Consider the following 26,847-nt stretch of genomic DNA (forward strand, 5'->3'; position numbering starts at 1 on the left):
ATGGCAAAATTGAAAAGCTTTCATTAAAAAAAAATCTCAAACATCATTATTTGATCAAAGAAATTTATAGATGGGTTATATCCAGTATTTATATATATATAAATCTGGATGTAGGTACTAAATAAAATGTTACATGAACTGATTTTGGATTTTAATAGTTTAAAAAAAAAAATGTATGAACTATTTTTTTTCTTCTATTTTGTTGCTTAGTTTGATGATTTTCGTAGTTCTAATGGTGACTATTTAGTCTATAAAAATATTAATACATACAATATAAAATGGAAGTCAGATTGGAAGTATAATATTGCAACATGCAACTCCAATTTATATAAACTCAGAAATGAATTAAATCCCAAACATATTTGCTTATAAAATATTAAAGTTAATTGACTTTACTCACTGAGCAATAGCTATGAAGGAAATTTTACTAATATTTACTATGAGTTTTTAAGTCAGCAGGAAACTAATACAATATAACCAGGTTGCGGTCCCATGGCTAGTGTTACTGACTGGGTCCAAGGCCCAAGGTTCAAACCTCGCTCTACCACAACTTAATTCCCATTTTTGAATAGTGAGTTATTTACAACTCGTTGAAAATGGTCCCAAAATCAAAATGTTTAGGAAAATCATAAGAATGAAAATATTTATTTTTTCTTCAAAAATATAAATTAGTTCATAACTTTGGAGAGAGTTATTTGATGCAATGCAAATGGTAAAATTTAAATAGAGCGAAGTTTGGTATAATATTCATGCATTTAAAAGTTTGTTGGTATGAAATGAGGTTTCGATATTGAAGTCTTCAACTTCAACCAGTGAAGTCATTTCAATCTTTAACCCATTGCAACACAAAGCCGGCGAATCTCCGGCCAAAGTCAATTTGTCACTGACCCCCAAAGCTGGCGATTCGTCAGTTTGTCTTTAATGTGTTTTTTTCTACATTAAAACTGAATGACAATAACTTTATTCATAAAAATGACAAAATAAGTATATTTCGGTTACTGATTTCATAATAAAATGTAATAATTAATTAATTTAGTCTTAATGTTATTGTAATAAAAAAATGTGTCAAAATTAAATAGTGTGTTGTAGGAGCAAATTATGTCATCTTAATTAGTGGTGCAATGTGTTAAAGAGTAAATCAAGGATAAGTTTTTCAGTAGTTAGGATCATGTTTCCTAGACACCATATCTGACCTGAGCAATTCATAATACATATCGTCGGCGATACCGCAATACCGCATAACTATAAATAGATTTTTTGGCAGGGGAACCTAAAAAGCGTTCTGTTAATGTATTACTTACGATTTTAATCAATCAAAAGTACCGCAAGGGTATCAGAAAAACTATCATTGTTTAGAGTAAAAATAGCAATAATTTAAAACTAACGGCTCTTAGTCCCTATAACATATTTATTACAGTAAAATATTTTCATAAAAAAACAGGTTACGCGGTATTACCAGCAATATATGTATTATACGTGTTTTTCAGGGTCAGACCGCAAAACTTCAGAGGATCATTCCTCATGGTAAGCTTTAAATTAAATCCTAATAAATTTATTCCAAATAGTCAGTCACATATTTAAGGAGTCACTGTCAGAATGTTAACAAACAATATGATTTAGAGATATAAGCTCTACCTCGCAAATTTAGCCAATGTAGACAGTAGATGTAAAGATACACAATTCAATGGAACATAAAATCATTACTTTATAATTTATATGGTATGTATTTAAAAAACTGTATAAGTTTAACCATTTTTAAAAATTAGACTCAAGAATTACATTTTTTCCTAGAGTCAAAGATGTCACTATCTACTAAATATATTATATAAATATTTAAAGCTCTCTTGCACAAAAATGTCGGCGTAATAATAATCCACACAAGCCGATTAGAAGATAATATTGCGAGCAAGTTTCCGAGCACTCGACGACACGATAACACCACAACAATGGCACGGGAGGCAAAGGCATAAGAAATATTATCATTATAATTAATGCATACACGAAGCACGAATTTTGTGATCTTCCATATTAAACAATTTATACATTTTACTTTTCAATAACGGGATACCTCATACGGGACATGTTCACGGTGAAGGCGATCGTGACAATTTTAACTTTGTACGCAGACACTCTGAATAAAGATTTTGAGCAGCAGTAGAATCATTTTCTTTATTGTTCAACCCAGAAGATGTGTTTTTCTTTAACCCTTAACCACTGACATACGAATGTGGTACATTCCAATGGACATTTTTAAGGACATATTTATACATAGAAAATTATTATAAAGAAAAGTAAAAAGACAATGGTATATAGTATACTTTGTGGGAGTGGAAGCGGGAGGGAGGTGTTTAAAAAAAAAAAAAAAAAAATATCATTGAATTTGATTCAGTAATCGTTTGAAAAAAGACAACTTGCTATCAAAGAAATCAAGACTGGTATGTTTGTTAGCAGACCTAAGAATTCTGGGCATAGGCGGAAAAAACCATATTTAGTTCTATGGTTATCGGTATGAAAGAGAAAGTTTTGTCTCAGGTTTCTAGTTGAGATATTTAATTTCAGAATGTCTAAGTTTATTGATAAATAAATTCACCTAATAAATTTTAATCATGAATTTGATAAAGATACAGGAGTTAAAATCTTAAATACAAATAATAAAGGGTTAAAAGTAAGTAAATAATATGGAAATATTTCACATTAGGAAAGCTTTAAAAAATAATGTTCCTTTGATCAATAATCTAACAACCTTTCAATATAGCCCATTATACGATGTTCCATTGTAATGGTCACCCTATATCGATTAAACTCACGCCCCTCCCTTCATCCCCTCCCTCTCTTTTTTCAACTATTTCTCCCCAATATAAAATATTTTCATAGCCTAGACAGTGCTTGTAAGGGTTGCTAATTAAAATGCATGGCATGCTGGTTTTATATTTTTGTACAACAACCATGGTGAAGGAGTATAGTGGGTTATGCATGTTGGTTTAATTGGTGTCCTAATGAAGACACGGATACGTCTCGAAACCGGTAGGCATAGAAAAGTCGGTGAGTGACATTTGGTAAATATTTTTCTGGGAATATGAATATTGTTTTATTTATCTATTTGCTTATGTTTGAAATATTTAAGTGTATTGAAAACAATAAATAGAACAATGATATTTGATGAATGTCCCAGAGGTCTTAAAAAAACAGAATAATTTGATTTGTACGTCAGTGTTACAAAATGTCACGTCAGTGGTTAAGGGTTAACCATTTCTTGCAAAATGCTTCAGGCTGGTTTGTACTTTTCCCCCTGCATAAAATGACCAAAGTACTCAAGCTAAAAAATATAATTTATAATTGTTTTTTTATGATTATTTTATAACAACATTACAATTAAATTTCTAGGTTATGCGGCCACTCCACTAGCTAATTTAAAATCTGAACACATTTAATTGAAATGGCATTATGTCTGACACAAAATAAATTACCTGCCAAATTTAGGACATTTTATAATAGAAAATTAAGTATTCTTTCTGATAACAATAATTTTTACTTCGTAGAATGTTACATAATCTGTAGTTTGTTAAAGTGTAATTTTGTAAAAAAAATCTTTTAAAAATAAATTACAAATATAATATGGCCATCGACCTATAATTACACATAGACGCACCCTATAGGACTATATAGAGTAAAATATTTTTAAAAGTACTGACATGAAAACGTACACATGAGTTTGTTTATTTATATCAGGGCTGCATTCAACGAAAATGCATATAGCACAAAAACTGGGAGGATAACCATTTTTGGTAGGTATATAAAAAAGTCTCAGTAAGAGACAAGCCTCAAAATAGAGGCTTAGCGGTTTATTCCTTTAAAAAAAAAAAAAAACTCCTTTAATTTCTACCTATTTATTTCTTTTTACTGGAGGTTGTGGAATGCTAAAATAATATTAACTCACATTTATTACATTTTTAAAACCGTATTCCTACAAGCGCATCCCTGTATAAAATAAGAGCTTTGTTTCGGAGCCACTAGGCGTAGATTGACATTTAAAATAAATAATTTTTATATTTGGATATTAATTATATAAAGCCTTGATAATCACTTATAAACATATATGTACTTCCCAATGAAAAATTACACCATTATTTTCACAACATTTAACTGAACGGTTTTCACACATTCTCACGATACAAGCAGGCATTTTTTTTAGATTCAAAACGTCAAGCTCACGTCACACCCGGCTGGTGGTCAAAGAACGACTAAATACGCATTGGGCATCAGTAAAGTGTCATTTTTGATGGCTCAGGGCACGTCTATGTGTATTAATATAGCCGATGAATATGGCATATAATTAAATCTAAAATTTACAATCGAGTGCCGTCTGGACCTATAATTTTTTTTTTCTCATTTTCATGTTTTTATTTCCTTAAAATCGTCTACTACCATATGCTAAATAAATGCAATTGTGTTTTTTTGATGTGCCGGCAACTAAATGCAATTAAAGTATTAATTTTAATTGTTTTCAACAAATTTAATTATCAAAAAACGTAATTTTCAATATGAAACTATTGAAATGCATGAGTTTAGGGCACAGAAAATAGACAGTACTTACTACATACACATGTGTGCGTCTAAATATTTTCAGTTGTGTCTCAAAAATACAGGCTAAAAGTTTCTATAATAGTTCATATATCTGTGAATTGTTGAATATGATAGATAGAATATAACCAAACTGATTTATTGTATGACAAGTCTCATAAGTTACATACATATTATATTGTCTAGTGCGTAGTTTAACTCTGATATGTTTATTACGAACCGCATAGAGGTCAGGGTGTAAAATATTTTCATAAAACGAATTAGATTTAAGTGATTACATATAATATTTGGTAAAAAAAATACTCACCGGTTGGAAAAGAACAAAATAAGCAATAATGTTCATCAAAATGTTTTGTAGCGAGATTCAATCGAAGAAATACTAAAACTATCACATCATTTATTAAAATTAACTAGAACATAAATAGTTGATTGTATATACACAAATTCAGAATATACTATGGACACAACAATTTATAACAAAGCTTTTTTCTAGCAAATGTCTTCGCGATAAATACCTTAAGTAATTACTTAACAAATATTTGATTATTTACAAAACTGTGAATATTAATTTGTCAACAGATTCTTAAAAAGAATACATTTATAAGCGGCTATAAAATAATATTTACAATCACGACTAACAATAAATAATACTTGCGTAATCAGAGTATACTTTTAGACTCTGGTTTCTGCTCTCTGGTCCGAGTCGAGGATGTCCGAGTGCGACTCGCTGATGCAGCTGTCACTCTCGCAGTGTCTCAGGACCGCCTCATTGTGACTCCTAGGGTGTGGCGCTCTCATTCTCCGGTTGGTTCGCCGATCTCGGCTCGTTATTTGCTTGTACAGTTCGTCTATCTCGCTGACTAGGGACGCGGGACTGTCGGCTCTGTTGACGTCCGGGCAGCTGACGGACGGACTGTGAAGACCCTCGTTGACTTTCCTCCACGCCGGATTGTAGTTGACGTACTGGTTCTCGTAGCAATCGTCGTCGTTCTGGGTTCTCGACAGCTCTCCATTGCTAAATGTAAAGTTTAGATCGTTGGCGCATATGGACGCGGGCGGCGGGGCATACAGCCCGTGACTGCGTATGCTAACTTCCGACATTTGATAGTTGGGGAAATAAATATCGCTTTCATTTTCATAAATTTGTTCGCCATTCGACTCGAAATCACCTCTAGGCCTATCCGCTTGGTAAAATCGTTGCATGTGATTTCGATCAGTTACAGCGGAATTTTTCGTTACTAGTTTATCGGATTCGGAAGCGTTGGCAATATCGTTGACAAAATATTGGTCAGGAGCGGGTATAACATCTTCGAATTCCTCCTCGCTCGGGGGGTTATGTTTTCTGGAGTTGATATCTTGAAGCGAGCGATTCAAACTCTTAGAATCCACTTTTCCTTTTTTATTATATACATTTTGGAGTTTGGAACAACTGGTATGCTGTTTGGAGTTTTCCACGCCTTTTCCTTTTCGAGTAAAGTCCGTGTACTTTTCGAAGCTGTGCGCTTCTTCCGTGTCGCTAGTGATTTCGTGCGTAGAGCACATCGCACTGTGAGTCTCTTGGAGGGAAGTTAGTTCAGAATGAGTGTTGAGTGTCTTATCGGACCCTAGTTGATTCATAGGAGTGGCCACTTCAGATGTGGAGCTGTACTCCAGGCTGCATTGCTGGGATACAGTTCTCATGGTGGGAGGGTTTAAGCACTCGGCCGACAAACTAGAACTGGGCCCCATGTGGTCGTCCGGAGCCGCCTTCCCGGACATAGATGCCACAACTAAATGCTGTGGAACTTTAGTTTCTGGTACGTTAGTATAAATGTTCATGAGAATAGAAGCGTTGGAAGGTTTGTTTTCGTTAAGCTTGTGACGTGTATTTTGATGTCCTTCTTTTTCTAAAACAAATCTCTTCAGTTGAGGTTTTTCCGGACTTTCATCAACTTGAGCCAGTATGTTGGGATTCAACTGATGCCTGGTCAACTCTTTTATTCCATTATCCGAGGGCTGTCCTCTCTCGATGTGAATGTTGGTGTTGTTCACTTTGGAGCCGGAAGTGAAGATGCTAGACATACCGTCCTTATTTTCTACGGAGGGAAGGTGTGATCCGGAGACTTGCGAATCAGAATCGTAGTTTCTCCTTCTCGGTATATCTAAACAGTTCCGTCGGACATTTTTTCTTTGTTTCTTGAAGAATTTTCTCGCTACATTGCTCTGATTTGCGTTATAGAATATTTCCGCTCCATCGGGTCCGATCTCAGGATACGTGGTGACGGAATTATTCGATCGGTACTGCTGACGGTGCATAACCACGAGATTCATGTTTGTCATTTTATTTCCATTGGGGAGATTGTCTCGGAGAGTTTGTCCGTTCAATTCTGCAGCGGCCTTTAAAATATTGCTGTTATTGGATTTACTGTTTGTCCTGTTGGAATTTTGACTGTTAGATCTGGACCTGGCTTGAGCGGCCGCCAAATTAGAAATGGGAGCGAGATTGTGGTGGTTCTGGGCATTGGCGTCAAACACCGTTCTCGTCCGGCAACACTGTTTTCTTTTCTTGAAATAGCAGTGCATGAGAAGCCATTGGGATCTGACGTCGCTTCTAGCGATTCCGTAGAAAAAGAGGATGAATGTTCCGAGAACAGTGGCACCGAGGGCATACAGAATACTGAAGATGTCTTCCTGGTAAGGCAGATAGAGAGGGAACGGGTGGTAGATGGCGATAGTTCCGCAACTCCACACGGCCAAGTAAACACACAGAACGATGACATGAGCCCGCAGCTGAACTATGGGAGTGTGTTCGGTGTCTTCTATCTCAGTTTCTGTAGCGCTCCTTTCACTCTGGCGATCTACAGTGTTATTGACCAGCAGACTGGGTTCCCACATCTCCAAATCCACGTTCTCCGTAGCTTGCGTCCCCTCTGACAACTGCCCGTTTACGTTACGCACGGTGCATCTTATCAGTAAGAAAAGAATGCAAAGGAATATAATGATAATTCCAGCAGGGACGAAAACGGCACTCAAAGCCGGAGCATTGCTCAGAAAACATTGGGAATACGATGCGTACTCTCTCATATTCACCGCTCCCGATATTCCGCAAACTATTAGCGCGATTCCCCACCCGACAAGATAGATTCCCAAGATCGGTTTCTGGATGGGAACGTCGGGAGGAAGTTCGTCGTCGGGTGTCCGCAGCGGCGGCGATTGATTTTTAGAGAGAAACTTGTAGAGCTGGCTAACGCCGACAGTGATCCAAAGCAAACTCGACAATGTGAGATAGTGGAGGAGGAGTCCGATGGCTTGGCACAACTTGACGTCTTCAGTCTGGTAGATCCCGAGAGTGTAGAGGAAGCAGAGGAGACTGAAGGACAGCCAGGTGTTGAGGAGAGAGTGTTTGGCTCGGGCCGCCATGTGGATGGCGGAGTAACACAGAGAGTAGGTGAGGATAGAGGCCAGCAGACAGACGAGAAGTATAATGCTGCCGACATATATTGCGGGATGAGAGAATTTGAATCGGGCACCACCACTCCTATAAAAGATACATTTCATGATATATTATGACTATCTAAAGAGACAACGTGAAATACTGAATCAAATATTTTACAGGAATGGTTGCAATAATTGTTACGTACCTTGCACCATAAATGCCCGTCTCTACATTCTGCAAAAGTCCGACATATCCCAACTTGTAGCACTGAATGACCACCATATTGGATATTATCCTTAAAACACTGCACCCTGAAATAAAAACACAGATAAACATTAATTATAAAGTGTTACCATAAGTTTGTTTTCTGTTTTTCCAAATTTAAAAATGAGCACAAAAAGTAAAACCAAATGGTAAAGGTTATACGTAATTCGAAAGAAAATTTTCTGCTCTACAAGATAATGTGTGCTTTTATGTTGCATATATTATTTTATTTTGTTGATATTTATTTATTTATATATATGCCCAATGGGCATTTTTATGGACACATTTATGCATAGAAAATTATTATAGCAAAATTAGAAAGACTCAATTGTTTATAGTAGACTCTGTGGGAGTGGAAGCGGAAGAGAGGTGTTTATAATTGAATTTGATTCAGTGATCATTTGAAAGAAGACAACTTGTTATCAAAGAAATCAAGACTGGTATGTTTGTTGGCAGACCTAAGAATTCTGGGCATAGGGGAATGAAAACCATAGTTAGTTCTATGGTTATCGGTATGAAAGAGTAAGTTTTGTCTGAGGTTTCTAGTTGGGATACTTAATTTTGTTGAGCTCAGTAGTTCAGGCGCATCAAAGAGTGAGTTGAGAATTTTAAATAGGACTATAAGGTCGGATTTATTTCTACGGTCTTGAAGAGAAGATATATTCAAAGTAGTTTCTTACTCATTATACGTAGTCAGAAGATACGTCTTCTTCCTAGACTGCATTTTCCTTTAAATTTTCCTCATAATATGATACAAATATTTTGTACTTCTCCAAAGTAGCTTCCTTTTCTTGAATGTTTTATTAAACTCTGATCTTTTAATGTAATATAAACATTGGAAAAGAATGCAGATAATGCTGCACAATAACCCAGGAAACCTCTTTGTGCATCCGAACGTCCGTGAAAATTTAAAAAGTTTAATATGCTAAGTATAATGGAAAGTGGAGATCTTACCATCGGGAGAATCCGACCACATGCGAGTCTCTTCATCCCATAGTACCGCGCGGCCGCTAACTCCGGAACTGACCTCATTGTCTCTCAGCATGATGTACACGGGGTCGGCCAACGGGTGTATGAGGCTCACGTTTACTGGAAATAAAAATGTTAAATCAACATACAGTTTTTTTTTGCGAATACACCACTTAGTAAAACTCGTGCTGAAAAACTAGCAGCTCAAAGCTTTTTTATGTTTGTCCTTACTTATTTATATTATATTTATCTATTTATGGACTTATTTAGTTAAGAGTAAAGACATTTTTTTTATTTTATATATACAGGGTCACGATTACAAACGCTATCTACATATTGAGACAGTAAAATTGATATTTATGTACGAAAATGTGTATATTTGCATGAAAATTAAAAGAATATTCATCGGTAACTTGTAATTAAACACGTCTAGAAAAAAAATTGCATACCTATTCTATTTTTCATACAGAAAACTTAATTTTACTTTGTAGATCAAATTGAAGATAAATCTTAACTTCCCAAAGATAAATTATCATAAGTTATTTATCTTTATCGCATATATGGTGTACTTTATTATACTTAAAGATGATTTTTGCATTTTTGTAATTCATTGGACTAATTTGATTTACATGCCACTAAAAATTTCCACTAAGCTAAAATGGTTAAAGCTAAAAATGAAAGACAATATTATCACGTTCGCGGAAACATTTTTCTCGTAGGATTTTTCATAGTTTCCTCACTCAGTTTGACTCCCACGACGGGCGTAGTGACGGCGAGCGCGCCGCGGGCGGGCACGCGCGCGCCGTAGTAGTCCCACTGGCGCGGGGGCAGGGTGGGGGGAACGGAGGGCACGCGCGGCAGCAGTGTGGCGTCGCGGTGGGCGGCCACCACGAGCCCGTACGCGCGCTGCACGTTGCCCGCGCCCAGCGCCGAGAGCTGCTGGTGGTCCAGCCGGTACAGCAGCGTGGCGGGGATCTGGAAATAACGTTACAAATATTTTAGAATAATCAAATTCAGGACATTTTTTATTAAATGGCGAGGTCGCAAAATTCATCACTCATCACAGCGAGGTTGCCAGGTTGCCTCTCTTAGTCTTTTGATTTTGTGTCAGAACTACGCAAAGAGGTCGTTTTTGTACATGAGTACTTGAAAAAAATATATTTTATCACCAAACGGTCGTTTCAAGATAATTTTCTTAATTTTACCGAGTAATCTTTTTGGAAAATATATTTGAAAAAATTAATTACTTTTTTTTAAAAATTCATTGATCTCAGTTATGAAAACATCTCATTTTTTAAAATTTTGTAATTACCAACTTGTTCCAGCAACCCAACGATATTTTCTTTTTTTATCATTACCATGTCAGTTGATATCTATAGTCTTTAAAATATAGCTTGATAAGAATGACAGTTGTCAGCAAAAGTGACGACATAACTTTGTAGTAACGTCTAAGGAGTGATTTATATTGAAACACGAACAATCATTAGTATCTCGCATGTTAATTTTTTTTTTTATACAATGCTTGACATATAAATCAACATAAATATATAAAATCAGATTTAAAACTAAAATAAACCTAATTATTAATGACGTTCTTACAAGGTTATATCACTTTGCAAAAATGTTAGAGATGGGACAAATTGATCAATCAAAAAATAATTCAATTGATGTTGTTCATGAAAAAAAGTAGAAAATATCTTATTTTTGGTGATTAATTGTCTTAACAACACTATAATAGGCTTGTTTTTGCGTTTTTATATCAATTTTCGGAAACAGAGTCTCATGTTTGTATGAAAAAACTGATAAAATCGATTTGATCGGTAAATGATCAGTGATCAGTAATTTCCCATCACTAGTGACATGAATTTGGCAGCTGTCATTTTAATCAAGCTATATTTTAATGACTATAGTATAAAGTATGGATTAGGACACAGTCAAACATCTTTATTATTATTATATTAATTTTAAGCGAGCAGCTTAAAGCCGATACGCTTAAATCTATTTTAATGAAAGTTAGTTGTTGGCGCACTTTGACTTTTCCGAAACAAATCTAGTCCATTTTTTAACCTACTGAGACTACATATTGACACCAGCTCTTGTAGCAGCTTATTCCAACCATCAACAACCCTATTGCTCAGGAAATGCCTCCGGAAATGCAGATTTAGACTGAATCTCGATTTTTCCAGTCCAGTTTTTATGTTATTTCTTTATAACTTCAGTCCCAGTGGCGAATGGTGATTTTATTTAATAGGTAAGCTATAAAAAAATATCATTTATTTGTGCCTACATAGGAGGTATAATATAATGTAATGTAAGTAATATATCCTATAAATAAATAAATTGATATTTTTTTGTGGTTCTATGTGATAAAACAACTCTCATCCATGAAATCAACTCAAACGACGTAACTTCGTGATATATTATATTATATAGATATATTATCCATTACTTTAATACATAACCCATTATAAAATAAATCAAAAATAGCACTATGAATTCAGTCAATATTAGGTATTCAATCGAAATGTCAACTGTCCGAATTGTTCTAGAAATTAGTAATGCTAAAAACGGTCGCGTCGAGCGCCATATGTCCTGCAATATGACGCATGAAAGTAATTATGGTCTTATGTCAAAAGTACCATCTCAAAGAAAAATAGCTCTTAAGAAAAAATGATTGAAATACTGTTTTCCAAATCAAGAATCTTCAAATAATTTGTGTTTCCTGCAAATTTAATCTAGGAGAAAAAACCCGCACTGGGGTTAAGACATTCAAAATATAGTATACTTATCTGTATGAAAAAATAAGCTGGAATAATCGGCTAGTTTCTTGGCTCACTGCAGGCGCTGGGTACGCTTTATTAATATTAATATTTATATTAGGATAAAAATAGAAACGGTGGAAATGATTTTAAATATATAGTAATTATTTGTTTGTTTTTCTGTAAATTAAGCTACAGTAAAACATTGTTACGGTTAGTCAAATATAATGGTAAGTAATCGCATAATCGCTTCTATACACGGTTTGCCCCTGTTACATCCTCAGTAGAAGAATTTATATAAATTTTAATAATAAATTAGGAAAATATAATCAAGTCATCACCTTGCAAATTTGATGTACGGCTTACCTGCAATCATCTCAAATCTTCATTATGTAAACAATTACTTATGCATTTCAATAATTATTTAAATTTTGATGCCCCGTGAATGCCTTAACTTACATATTACTTTCTTAAAAATGTTTTTCCTTTCTGTCCTCTATATTCTAACCCTTCGAAACATCCTCGCGCCCTGGTGCTGTGCGGGCATTACACATAAAAATTTGAGATTTTAAATCAGAAAAATGGAATATTCAAAGCCAATTGCTTTAATTATTTACAGTTGAAGTCAAAAGTGATTTTGATATTTTTAATATATTTGCTAAAAACATGAAAAAAATAGCTCGCAGGGCGAGCTAGAGGACCACCCTTAATGAAGATCGGAGAGCTACTGGCGTCTGGTAGTGAAGTGTACTGACTGTTGGCCTTCGTGACGCGTAAAATTGTCTCTCTCGCTTGCGAATATACATGTAGCATCGAGAGTGAGACACAAAAAAGAGTGCGAGACAATCGTATATTCGGCACTCTTTTACTTCATACACCAAAACTTGCGATACATTGATTGTACTGGTGATTTATCTCTGTTTTCTGATATTTTATGCCTTTTCCGTGGCAGTTGGTAATTATTCTTTAATAATTCATTATTTTCATGAATAAGTAAGTGTATAACGGAGGAATACCTAAAATTATAACCCAGTATTTATCATATTTGTAGAGATATTAAAGTCATTAGCTGCAATGTATATTAGCTACACACCACCAGGAAGCTCCCTTCCTTCAAGTTAATTTATTTCAGGAGTTCGCAACAGTTGAATTCAGAGTGAATTATATTAAGGTAACAATACTCGAACTGCTTCCTCGTGCCACTATTCCTTACATTAGGTTGGTTACAAAGAACATTAAGAAAGCACGAATGCCACACAGCTCACGCCCCTCCCGAGTTACTGCGACGGAGTGCACACCATCGCTGCACTAGCCCTTGCGATGATGTTAATGACTGACCTGAATACTGGCCTCGATGACCTTGTCCCTGACGGTGAGAAGCGGTGTGATGGTGCGGTTGGTGGTGGAGCAATGCAGCATGCGCTTGCTGCCTCCTGCCGCGCCTCCTTCCTGCGGCACGGAGTACCACACGCACGTCATTCCCGTGAAGCTCTCGCGCTTTATGGAGAACCTCTCCACCGCCAGATTGGCCTGGAAAGGGAAACAATAGTTAGCCTAGAAAAAAGCTAATGACCTTTTCTTAGTATTCAATAACTAATCTTTCCAAAAGTCATGCGCGAGTTTCAAATTCCATTAAGCTTCCATCGTGATTGGTCAAGATAAACATCTGTGATTGAGCTACTGGGGTTGATAATCATATTTGTTTTTTTGCTATTATTAGTAAATGAGAGCGTTTAAGAGAGCTTTCTGATTTCTGACAAGTATTTCTGTTCTTCACCTTGTGTCCCTGTATGTTGGACGTGTACTGAGAGATGTTCTCCACAGCAGCCACCAGGGATGAGCAAGCGCCGTGGAGGCTTTCGGCTGCGCGCATGACTGCCGCCGGGAGGCCCATCACTGTGTTCACTATGTCCAAGAGAGCGGAGCCTGCAATTACACAAGTAGTAATAATAATAATAATGATGTTTGGATAATTTATATAGCTCCATTTTTGTGAAAATCACCTCAAGGGCGCTGTACAATAAATAAATATCCCAACACGTCTTGCAGCTACAGAGCGCATGGACGGTTGGGATTCTAGTTCCTCGTCTCCAATTATGATATATTACAATTATGATATATATGAGCTAGATAACAGAACGTCTTGCAGCTACAGAGCGCATGGACAATAAGAAATCTAGCCCCTATTTACATTTTTATTTTTTAAATTTTTATTTGACAATGAAGTTTAGAGTTTAAGTGATATTTTAAAAACGAAATAAAAAACAAATTTATAAAATTAGAATTTAGATAACAACAAGTCTCGCAGCTACTGAGCGCATGGATGGTTGAAATTCTACACCCCATTTACTAAATTTAGATATTTAATAGTTGATAACATTTACATAATATTTTATTTAAATTATTTATCGACAATTCTTGATGGAATTCCATTGTAATGGTGTAATAACTTATATGGAAATATATATTAAGAAATAGTTATTAATTTAAAAAATACTTGGTACACTTCCACTTATTTATTTTGACCAATTAGCGCTTTCACCCTCTAATGGTCATCTTCAGACTGGTGACCTGGTGACTGGTGACCAGTCTTAAGATGCCCATTAGAGGGTGAAAGCGCTAATTGGTCAAAATAAATAAGTGGAAGTGTACCAAGTATTTTTTAAATTAATAACTTATATGGAAATATAAGTTTTTACATCTTTACATAATATGATAAAAATAATATGATAACTAACATCACAAAAAGTCTTGCAGCTTCAAAACGCATCGACAAATGAAATTTCAACAACATAAGAATGATTTTAAAAAGTTTATAATAAAAAATAATTTAAAAAAACAAAATAATAATACATTGAGCAAAGAACATGATTTGACCTTGTAGTTTTATATAACCCTAACCAAGCTAATTCCAATACTAGCAACACCTAAAATGCAAACGAGTGGAGGCGTATATAATATTTTTTTAAAAACATCTAAAATGTTGTGTTGACCTCAACAATTTGATAGAAAATCATGATACATATGCAATAATTCACGCAAGAAAGAGATAAACATATTTTCTTAGTTAATATTTACAGTAAAACCCCTGTTTTAGGTTTTTCGAGGGAGCAACAAAAAAGTGTAAAATTGAGGAAAACTCCAAAGTGAGGAAATGAAAAATGTATGAAAAAAATTAAATTACATAAAAATATAATTATTGTACTAGACTATACTAAATATACTGCAGAAAAATTGGAAGAACTGTCATAAATGGAGATTATTCATATTCACCAATTATTTAATTAAAAAAATTTTGTATTTTTTCAAGCAATACTGCAATGTGTTATTTTTTATTGAATTTAAAAAAAACACGAAAATAAAAATTTGAATTTGCATAAAATGCATACAAAGATTTTTTCCCTAAATATTGGGAAATTTTATTTACATGGTATCACTTTTCTTGGTATGGTACCACAGAATTTTAACTGTCATTTACATCGTGGCAAAACTGTTTCACACTTTTATGATAACTGTTTAAACTATCTTCTTTTCACATCATGTTTATAACTTCAAATAATATTTCTATTGCCAAATTTTTTAACTTTTGGCATCGTAATTTTATTCTTCCTAAACATGCGTCAACTGCATGTCATTGTTTAGTAAAATGACAAAATTAGACACTTAGTCAATTACACTGCACCTACTTCGAATTTAGTTTGAGACAATAATTTCAACATTTTTTTATTTACCTCAATTTTATTCTCCATTCACGCGGCGGCGCGTGACTTGTTGTCTTTTAACAGATCGAATGAGTTTTGAAAATTTTTCAGCGTAAAACCGGGGTTATGAAAAGTGTAAAAAACGTTAATTCGGGGGAATATTTGAATGAGAACCTAAATATTACGGTGTAAAAAGCGGGAAATGTAAAATCGAGGAACGTAAAAACGAGGTTTTACTGTATTTCTGTGTATCTTGTTACCATAGCTGTCAAAATTTAGAAAAATGTGCTATCAGCGCCATCAGATGGGCACCCTGCAATTCATTTATATTTTGGAGGGATTTGAAAAAAAAATTTGACTAAAAATTATAATCAATATCACCATCTTCACTCACCGAGATCGGACTCGCTTCCCACATACGACATGTAGTTGTTGACGGCTCGCGCGATGAAGTTCACATCGTCGGGGTCGCTCAGGGTCCCCGAGGGCGGGGAGTGCTGGAGTATCAGCGAGTGCAGTCGCTGGCACGCCGTCACCACGCTGCCCTTGTACACGCTCAAGTTTACCAGTGCAAACTGCTCCAGCATCTACGCCAATCAAATTATTAACCGACAACTGGGATGGTGGCTACTCTGAAGAACAGACCCGATATGTATTTATTTATTTAATCTTTTGTACACTCTACTAAGTGGGTTTTTTTTATTTTTATTTTGTCTTAAAATAGTACAAACATAATAAATGAATGTCCTAATATTAACTTATATCTAATTATTATTAAAACATATACCAATTATTAAAATTTCTAAACAATATACGGACACTTAAAAAGAAAACCTCTTTAAAGCTAACACGAATAAGATTACTTTTTAAGAACTAACTTATCTGCTAAACACATGTTTTTTTAACTGACATTTAAATGAAATAATATTTTTTTGCTCTCTTATTTTTAATGGTTTTTCCTTATAATATAACTGTACAGCTCGGTGCATCAACGAGTTCTTTGTATTTGTTTTCCTACGAAATGGTAGTCTTACTTCATGTTTATTTCTTGTTTTATATACGTGTTCACATTGATTAGAAAAAACCTTTTGAGTCAACTCTTTTGAGGTATAACCATTAATCATTTTATGAACAAATAACATTACATTAAAATATATTAGTTGACGTTCTGTCAAAATTATTGCTTGTTTCAGCATCAACTTTATTCTAGTGTATTTATTCTTTCTCAAAATGACTCTCATAACCCTATTCTGCAGAACAGTAAATTTATTTTCAGTAGTTCAGTACTTCAGTTGTCAAAAACAAAATACTATTACAATCATTTATATGGGGCACAATAATGGAGTTATAAATCATCCTGCACGGTTTACTACTACATAGCAATTTCTTTCAACTGACCAAATTAATTATGAATTATCACCACTCAATTTCCTTATTTAGCATTTTTACCTGAGAGTAGGCATTGTGTGAAAACAGTCGTCCAGGGTTCTGGTTCTTTTTCACACATAGAACTTTATTCTTTATTTTTTTTAATGTTTCGCACCACAACAGGGCAGGAGGCCCAATTACAGTGGTGAATTACAGCACAGAACACCAAGGCGTGAGAAAACCACATATAATTTTAGTATTCTCACCGGAAATCGAACCCGGAACCTTTTGTTGAGTCAAAATTTAACCATCACACCGCGGAGGTCGCCAATATCCTTCTGGACATAGAAAAAACATCAAAATTGACATTTTGTGGATTCCATTCAGAGTCCCTAAGTTGGCGTAAGACTTAATACTGTAAGGCGATCGTTCTTAAAAATCATACAGTAAGAAATTGCCTCTGGAGAGTATAGGGATGAGCATGAGCAGCATAGTGTTACCTTGGTGGTTTCACTCTGGTAGGGGCAAGCGGTCGTGTTGAGGTGGGACCAGGTGGCGTCCAGTCCGCAGCTGTGGTACGCCCACGCTCCCTCCTTATTGTGGCACGGCTGGGACACCAGATTATTGGCAATACTCCCCGGCCACGTATACACTCCTTTGTTGTCTACAGAATCTGGAGATAAATAGATAAATAGATAAACAAGTTATGTAATATAATAATTTTTGTGGTGTCCTTTACTGTCAAAGGGAAGTAATATTGCCTATCCTAAGCCTTGGTATTGTAATTGTCAAATATAGTATTGACGGAGCAAGTGAACTGTTGGAAATAATGAACCAATTTAAATACCCGGGCAGTATTATTACAAAGTCTGTAGACCCAGATATGGAGGTGAAATGCAGGATCGAAATGGCCTTTCAACAAAATGAGAACAATATTGCGCAATGATAAATTGAAATTAAAACATAGGGAAAGAATGGTGAAGTGCTAAATTTGGTCTGTTCTGTCGTATGGCTCAGACACCTGGATTTTGAGAGCGCACACTATGAACCGGTTGGAGGAGTTGGCTTCACAGAAGAATGCTTCGTATACCGTGGACAGTTTTGGTGAGCAATGTAGAGGTCCCGAGGAGAGCTAATTACAGCAGACAATTGTCAAAATGTATAAAAGTCTGCAAGATTTCCTATCTGGGTCACATCCTGCAGGTAAAAAATTCTCCAGATTATACTAATGGGCAGGATTGAGAGACAACGTGGATCTGGCAGAAGGCAAACATCTTGGCTGCGCAACATAAGAGACTGGACCGGGATGAGGTGTGCGGAGGAGTTGTTCCGGGCAGAGCAAGACAGAGGCATTTTTAGAAGTGATTGCCAACGTCAGGGACACCTGATAGATCACAAGAAGAAGTACTAACAATCCTTTCACTGTGACTAGATTAAACTGTGGTGGTATTCTGAATCTTCTCTACCCCCTAGAGAGCGATTAATTTGAAGATTTGTATTTTTTTAATGCAACGACACCTTGCTTCATATAATGGCCACACCGATGATTAAACGTCAAATGGTGTATAAAACTGCTTCAAAAACGGAAATAAAGCTAATACGGTTTGGTCAATTCAACCTAATTAAGTTTTTAGAGTAATGCTTAAGGTCGCAATAATGTTCTAAATGCAAATCATCATGTTTGATTTCACGTGTTCATATTTTTTTCTGTTTAAATCAGTGTGGTCATGTATGAAGCAAAAATTAATCGCATGGAAAAAATAAATATCCCCAAATTAACCACTGTCTAGAGGATAGAGAAGATTCATAATTTCACCCCTGGGCCACGATTATGAATGGTTATCTTCATCGTTATTATAGTAAAAACTAATATAGATATTTATGTATGAAAGTGTGTATATTTGTATGAAAATTCAAAGTTTCTTTGTTGGTAACCGGTAATTGAACATGTTTAGAAATAAAAATTGTCAACATATTCCATTATTCATAGAGAAAACTTAATTTTACTTCGTAGATAAAATTTAAGATAAATTTTAACGTCCCATCATAATCGAGGCCCTGGTAGTAGTTAATAAATCATTTAAGTTTAGAAAATAATGATTCATACTATCTTCTTTTTCTCTCTATTTTGAGAGGTAATGTAAAGTTAAGTCCTGATGAAGTTGCGACCTCAAAATCGAATGATGTGTAACTCAGAAATAAGGTGGTTTATAGAGATGCATTGTTTTGTTAATACCTTTGATTGGACAGTATCTAGTGATGTTCGTGATGACCACAATGCCAATATCCCCCGTGAGGTCTGTGGCATTATCCCTGGAATAGGTGCACGTGTAGGTGCCCGAGTGGTTGCCGGTTACTTGGGTGAAGGTCAGTATGGACTCCGCGAGGCCTTCCTCCAGTATGTCCACATTGGTTATGCGGAAGTGCTCCGTGTCGACAGTCGTGTTTGGCAACGACCAAGTCAGGTTGTATATCATCTTCACAGTGGAGAATGGCGCCTTGCATCTCAGCGTGAGAGAGTCACCTTCAAATACAACCTGAAAAAGGCCATTTTAATCTAATTACAAACAGAGAAACGGGATAAAATTAAACTCGACATGGTTCCCGGCACTAAATACTATTGTCCTTAAAATATAGCTTGATTAGAATGACAGTTGTCAGCAAAAGTGAGGACATAACTTTGTAGTAACGTCTAAGGAGTGATTTATATTGACACACGAAAAATCATTTGTATCTGGCATGTTAGTTTATTTTTTTAATACAATGCTTAAAATATAAATCAACATAAATATATAAAATCAGCTTTAAGATTTAAAAAAAAAAACTATAATAAACCTAATTATTAACAAAGTTCTTACAAGGTTACATAATTTTGTAAAAACGTTAGAGATGGGACAAATTGATCAATGTAAATTGATCAAATGAAAAAATAATTAATTTGATGTTGTTCATGAAAAAAGTAAAAATATCTTATTTTTTGGTGAATAATTGTCTTAAACACACTAAAATAGGGTTGTTTTTGCGTTTTTATATCAATTTAGGGAAACAGAGTTTCATTTTTGCATGAAAAAACTGATAAAATCGATTTGATCGGTACATGATTAGTGATCAGTAATTTCCCATCACTAGCATGAATTTGATAAAAACAAATTGCTTTCCACGAAGCCATCTATTTAAATTTGGGAACAAATAGAAGTCGCCAGTAGAAGAGCCATATCCCGAGAATAAGCCCGGGGCATTATCGGAATGGAAGAGGATTTTTTCGTGCCTGACTTCAGTAATTTTTGACATAACTCGATCCAATAATGATGCATAATACTCGACGGCTATTTTTTTAAACTTTTTGCAAGTAATCAATGAGAAAGATGCCACGAGAATCCTAAAATATAGTGGCCATGACCTTTCCAGCGGTTGTTTGCTTCTTTGGGTTGCATCGGAGCACTACCATCACCATCAACCCATTCTTTTGCTGGTTGATTTGATTGAAATGGTGGATCCAAGTCGAATCGGGTTCGAATCGGGTTGTGGTCCTGTGGCTACTGTCTCGGACTCATGGACCAGAGGTCCGTCGTTCGAATCCCACTCTACCCCAACTCGATTCCCATTTTCTAATAGTGAGTTATTTACAACTCGTTGAAAATGGACCTTAAAATTAAATATTTGGGTAAATCATAAGAACGCAAATATTTATTTACTTTAAAAAAAAAAAAAAGTCTCATCCACAGCGATGTACACAAAAACTCACGAGGATTGCACTTAAAGAGCCCCAAACAAACTTTCAAATCTGTTTCAAGACTGTAAACAATCGCAGTACCCATCAGGCATGATATTTTCAACGTGTTTTTTCCTCTTGTTTTTGGGATACTTTAAATATTGCTTTTTCCTGTAATAACTTTGAGATGTTTTTAATTTGACATTTTTATTGATTTAAATTAAAATTTAATCTACTTTAAGTTTTGGTTTATGAAATAATAAAAATACATAGTTAATTGATAACTTTACTGACATTTTCGGACCATGAGACACAAATTTTTAATCTGAAAATTTAATAAAAAATTGGGGTTCGTCTTATGGTCCGGATGCGTCTGATCGTCCGAAATATATATTTTTATTCTAAAATTTGATAGTTGTTGATAAATTTTGGGGTGTGTCTTAACCGTTCAAAAAATAAGGTAATAATAAATAACAATAAATATTTGCATTTTTTTTTAAAGGAATAACCCGCTAAGCTTCTATTTCAGAAGCTTGTCAGCAGGTAGGAAAGAAAGGATATGGAAGGAAGCTATGAAAAATACACCAAAACACCCAGACCAATTGAGAAAAAAAATTTCTTGGATTTCTTTCTAGCAACTGGCGGGAATCGAACCCGCGACGCCAGTTTCACAGTTAGCCGTCTAACCAACTGCGCCACGGTGCCTGTCATTCTTATGATTTACTCAAATACTTCAATTTTGGGGCCATTTTCAACCAGTTATAAATAACTCACTATTAGAAAATGGTTTTAACCTCGGACCTCTGATCCGTGAGTCCGCAACACTAGCCACGGGACCACAACCTGATTCGATGTAATATGGAAACTTTACTGGTCTATTAGAATTGAGTCTAATTTTGCATAGTCTAAAACTACATAATTGTACTGCATGTTTCCTGAATAAAAGAAAATATTTTTATTAAATTCTTAGATTTCTTTTTTTAGAATTCTTACCTGAGAGTAGCCATCGAGTTGAGCCCCGGACAACCGGGCTTGTTAGTAATTACTATGAATTTACATTCATACCTGTCCATTGTGAGGTTGCAGCACGAGCTCATACTGCAGCGCAGTGTTGATGCCACACGCAGTGAGATCCAACAGAGTCCGGATCTTCTTGATGCTCTGCCTTGCCAGGTCAGGAGGAGCCCCACACTTGGGATTACCCACCAGCTTCACCCCGGCACTGCGCGACCACTCTCCTACCCACAACAGGTCGCAGTCACACACTAAAGGGTTGCTGGATATATCACTGAAATTAAAAAATTACTTTCTTAAGATTTTTACCTGAGAGCAGTCATCGAATAAAAAACACATCCATGGTTTTGGTTCTATTTCGCACAGAGAACTGTATTCTTTATCGGTCTGGACACAGAGTATTAAGATAACGAGAATAAATTCTCATAAAACTGCATATACCTAAGAATGATCTAATCAATTAACTGGACAATCGATGTGCAAAAATTAAATTAAATTAAATTCTGTGCGAAAAAGCAATCAATAAATAAAATAATATTTTTAATAAACCTTCTATCCACAAGGCGAAATGTTTAGGTAGAGCTACTGTATTGATTGATAGGCACATGTTATCTATTAAGATTATAAAGTAAGTTTATATAGTATGAAAGGTCAAATTTTAATTCTTTACTACTCATGTGGTATTACGGTATTAGTTGACATGTATAGGTCATAAAATAATTATCTATTATAAAAAGCTACCTGGAAATATGATAACACGCTTGTAAAATTACATTATTTATAGAATAATTATAATGCACAATCTAGACAATTGTGCATCTATCATACATAGTTTTACCACGCATTCGCCTGAGAGAATGCATTCGAACAGCATTCAACCTACTTTCATCGTTGTTAATACAATTCCATACATTGCTTTTATGCATAAGATTCGGCATCAGGACTCCATTGTGAACTGATAATTTTGCCACCTCGGACAAACATTTATTTGCCAAAATTGATTTGAGTGCACTGTTCACCCTGTTACAAACATTCACCTTTCTTTCAATACCTTTCTTAGTTTTTCTTCTAACAAAATTTTCTACCTGATTCAGAATATCTCCATCACTTTCGATGCATCAACATTCATCAGCAAATCGCTCTTCTTGCATACATTATAGACCTTTATTTCCAAGAATTGGAGGTCTGCTAACAAGAAGCACGCCATTATCATTGCTTGTTTAAAGAAGGTAATTCCATTCTAAAGAAATAGCAGTCAAATGATACTTACATTTGTTTCAGCCCATACAGGTAGTCAAAGGTTTCCAAAGCCAGGGTGGATATTTTGTTTTGGCTTAAAATAAGACGTTCTAGGTTCACTAGACCTTGGAACATCTCTTTGTAAATAAACTGAATCGAGTTTCCCGATAAATCCAATCTCTGAAGAGCTGTCAGGTTGGAGAATGCATCCGACTCAATAAGCGATATTTGGTTATAGCTCAAGTCCCTACAAACATAAAACAAGTACATTTTGAGACTTCAATCGATGCCAAGATATTGTAACAAAAGGGAAGCCAACTTGATCAGATCTGAGATCTAGTTTTTACAGTTACAACTATCTGCAAATTAGGCATAAGGCGCTGCTTTGTAATGCCAAATGCAGTGTAACACGAACATCTGTTACGAGAAGTTAAGGTGATCAGTATTACACTTAAGGTTTCAGTGCAGGAATTAAAAATCACCCTTAAAATAAATATTCAACATTGCCATTGCCAGGAATTGAACCTTGGACTTTTTCTAGGTTGGCGAACACGCCAACCACTGCACTTCGATGTGTCCTCTCGATTCCCTTTTTAAGGGTTACCCGAGAGCAACAATCGAGTCAAAAAAACTCATCCAGGATTCCGGTTCTATTTCACACCCAGAACTGTATTCTATATCCGTATGACAAATTTCATAATTCTTTTCCCACCCGCATTTAGTGTTGCATAGGGCACTGCATTGGTGTTCCAACTGCAGCGTATCTGGATCAATTTTATTACATGGAAGGTGAGGTGATCAGACCTACGCTTTAGGTGCTAGTCCAGGGACAGTGAAATATTGCAATGTAGAACCACCTTTAAAATCAATAATTCACATCCCCCACCAGGAATCGGGACACGAACACTGGACCTCAAGCGTGGTAGGCCAACGCCCCAACCACTAGGTTACGAGGCGGATTTATCTCCACTCGATTTTGTTTTCAGGATTTTCCCCCGAGAGCAGCCATAGAGTCAAAAATACTTGTCCAGGGTTCTAGTTCTATTTCACACACAAAACTGTATTCTTTATTTGCTGGACGCAAAAAAATCTATTAATTCATTATTAATCAGAATCCTTCCATGAACATTGAACATTGCGGCCTCCGTGGTGTAGTGGTCAAGACGCTTGACTCACGCACGGAAGGTTCCGGGTTCGATTCCCGGTGAGAACACAAAAATTAAAAATGTGATTTTTCTCAAGCCTGGTTGTTCTGTAATGTAATTCACTACTGTAATTGGGCCTCCTGGCCTGTTGTGGTGCAAAAAAATGAAATGAAATGCAAAAAAAAATGAAATGAAAAATTGCCATTAATTTCATTAAAAACACGATATTACTAGGTAAATTGGAGCATATGAAATCTAGAATGTTTTCATCTTTCTGTAACCCTAGTGAATTATTTTGTTTGCCTTGTCGCGATCAACTGGCCTAATAATTACGATCAACCGGTTGATCGCGATTGACTGGTAGGCCATCGCTGTTGTAAATAACAATTATCGTAAAATCTTACAATTTTTGAAGCTTCGGTAAGTTGAGCTCTCTCGACAAAGTAGTGATTCCATTTCCGGATAAATTTCTGAAAAAAAAAAAACATTTCTTACCGTGCTTGTATAAACAAAGCGATTGTCAATTTGTTTTGGTATTTTTTAATTACATATACATATTTAAGTTTGTATGTAAAAATTTGTGATGGAAGTTCACTGTAATTTATTATAGAAATAAAAGACGAGTGATACTTAAATCCACAAATCTGGAATATCCAGTGACCGGTTTCATCACTTTTGCGACATCTTCGAGACTGGTATCTTTATTAAGAAATTCAATGTATTTATACAAAACAGAGGTAGGGATAGAGAATTCAAAATTATATACAGACCGATACAGACATCTATAGAAGAAATATTCCATAAATCACAACTTATGACACCAAAACAATTATACGCTAAAACAATACTCACTTATAGATTCAAAAACTACTCTTACTCAAATGAAAGACATAACCCCCACAATACATCACATACAAATAATATAATCACTAGATCCTCAACACATAGACAACTTAAACAAATACAAACTAATACCACTTTCGGACAAAGGGATTTTGAGTATTATTCAATTAAAATCTATAACCTACTTCCACTATCTATTAAAGCAATTAGTAATGAGAAAATGTTTAAAAAGGGTATAAAAAATGGATAGTGGAGCTAGGTAGAAGTAAAATGGATTGTCTCATTCGCCCATACCAATGCTGAATCAACTGCTCCACAACTGTATAGCTTATGTTAGGTTTTTGTTATTTTCATTGAGTATTTTGTAATATAAATAATATAGATGTACATAAATACCTTGTTTTTAAAACTGAATATTTGTTAATTATGTTTGTTTTTTAAGTTAGTCTTCTTTGTTTATTCTCAGATGTAATTTTAAAAAACTAAATTGTTAAGTGTCCTCGGCACGGAAAACCCCAGTGAGGTCACATTATTTTTATTATTAATTATAGTTTGTAAGCGAAAAATATGAATAAATAAATAAATAAATATGAAAGTAAATTAAATAAAGTTATTTTTATCTTAAGTATCATTAAATAAACTTTTTCGGGTTAACTAATGAGTTGATATAATGCTATTTTAATGAGTTTAAGTATTTTATTTTTAGTGCCCCATCCTTCGTGAATGTGATTCATCACACAATGAAGAAAGTTACGTTGAAAAATAGAAGGTCTAAAGATTTTCTTCAAGTCCTTTTTTATGAATTTGTAGGTACTTATTTTCTTTAACATGTCAAATAGAAAACAATTGTGTGCAACTCATTATAAATACTAAAACCTTTGCTAATAATTATGTTGACTACCTATGAGTCTTATTTAAGGCAATCTTAAATCTGTCTGGCTTCTTGTCAATGGTAATGGTGAAATTCTTCAGAGTACTTTACATTCCTTGTCATGTATTGAGGAAGAAATTTATTTTTTAATTTGTAAATAAATATAAGCGTGTTCAGAATGATTCTTTGCCTAACTGACAACATATTTAATTGCTCATGCATAGTCAACATTTTAGCCATTTTATTTGTTTACGAATACTTACAAGTTAGACACCAAATGGGTTATGTTGGAGAGATCTATTTCCTTAACTTCGCTTATGGGATTTTCCGGCCCACCGCACTTGAGTTTTATCGAATCTATATTTTCGATATTAGAATTGGTTACATCTGTAGTTCTACTGCTTTTACACACGCAGAGAGATGGACAATCTTGGTCGGCAGATATTAAATGAACGGTTATACTCAAAACAATTGATAAAACACTACAGAGTTTCAAAACCATCTTCAAATCTGATTTAGAGCTTTTGTTTATTTCTTAAATAACACACATTCCAGCGATCTTCTTTAGGAATATGTCCAAATTGAAGTAATATAAACAAAACCCATGTCAGAACCACGGACTTCTCCCATCGTACAAAGGGACTATTTACACATTTTTACTGTGAAAAAAACATTTTATCAATGAAATATGAACGTATATGTAAACATAAAAAGGTATTTAAGTCACAACTCGACGCTCAAAATAGGAATTTGAGGTGCTATCTTTTTTCTTTATAATTTATAATAAACAAGATTGACGGATCGAATTTTTTGAATGACAACACCCAAACATAAATTATACATCACTATTAAAACATCACGATAAAAACTGTGCACCCAAAAATAGTCTTAAAACACATATTTTCAAAGTATTTTATTGGTTACATTATTTATTCTTTTATCAATATTGTGTAGCTTCGTGAATGG

The 26,847-nt window shown here is 34.9% G+C and overlaps 1 protein-coding gene across 1 annotated transcript; it reads right to left on the minus strand.

The window, feature by feature from the left end:
* Positions 1 to 4,375: 4,375 nt before the first annotated feature.
* Positions 4,376 to 26,847, minus strand: Remo (Remoulade). The gene is made up of 13 exons (XM_088235139.1): positions 26,145 to 26,847; positions 24,572 to 24,637; positions 23,054 to 23,269; positions 21,835 to 22,057; positions 19,294 to 19,594; positions 17,558 to 17,730; positions 16,084 to 16,276; positions 13,766 to 13,914; positions 13,327 to 13,518; positions 9,970 to 10,204; positions 9,215 to 9,349; positions 8,202 to 8,307; positions 4,376 to 8,098 (listed from the first exon to the last, which is right to left on the minus strand). The coding sequence occupies exons 1-13, from the start codon at positions 26,381 to 26,383 to the stop codon at positions 5,254 to 5,256; spliced, it is 5,073 nt and encodes a 1,690-aa protein (XP_088091265.1). The 5' UTR covers positions 26,384 to 26,847; the 3' UTR covers positions 4,376 to 5,253.

The sequence above is a fragment of the Micrasema longulum genome, unplaced genomic scaffold, assembly GCF_059751315.1.
Source record: "Micrasema longulum isolate JH-2025_06_02 unplaced genomic scaffold, ASM5975131v1 h1tg001338l, whole genome shotgun sequence".
In the NCBI taxonomy this organism is placed as follows: Eukaryota; Metazoa; Arthropoda; class Insecta; order Trichoptera; family Brachycentridae; genus Micrasema; species Micrasema longulum.

Coding starts and splice junctions, on each gene's coding strand:
- Remo (XM_088235139.1), bottom strand. CDS start 26,383: ATGGTTTTGAAACTCTGTAGTGTTTTATCAATTGTTTTGAGTATAACC. Junction 22,058..23,053: donor CTGTATGGGCTGAAACAAAT/GTAAGTATCATT, acceptor TTTTAATTTCAG/TGATATATCCAGCAACCCTT. Junction 10,205..13,326: donor TCATCGAGGCCAGTATTCAG/GTCAGTCATTAA, acceptor CGTTATTTCCAG/ATCCCCGCCACGCTGCTGTA.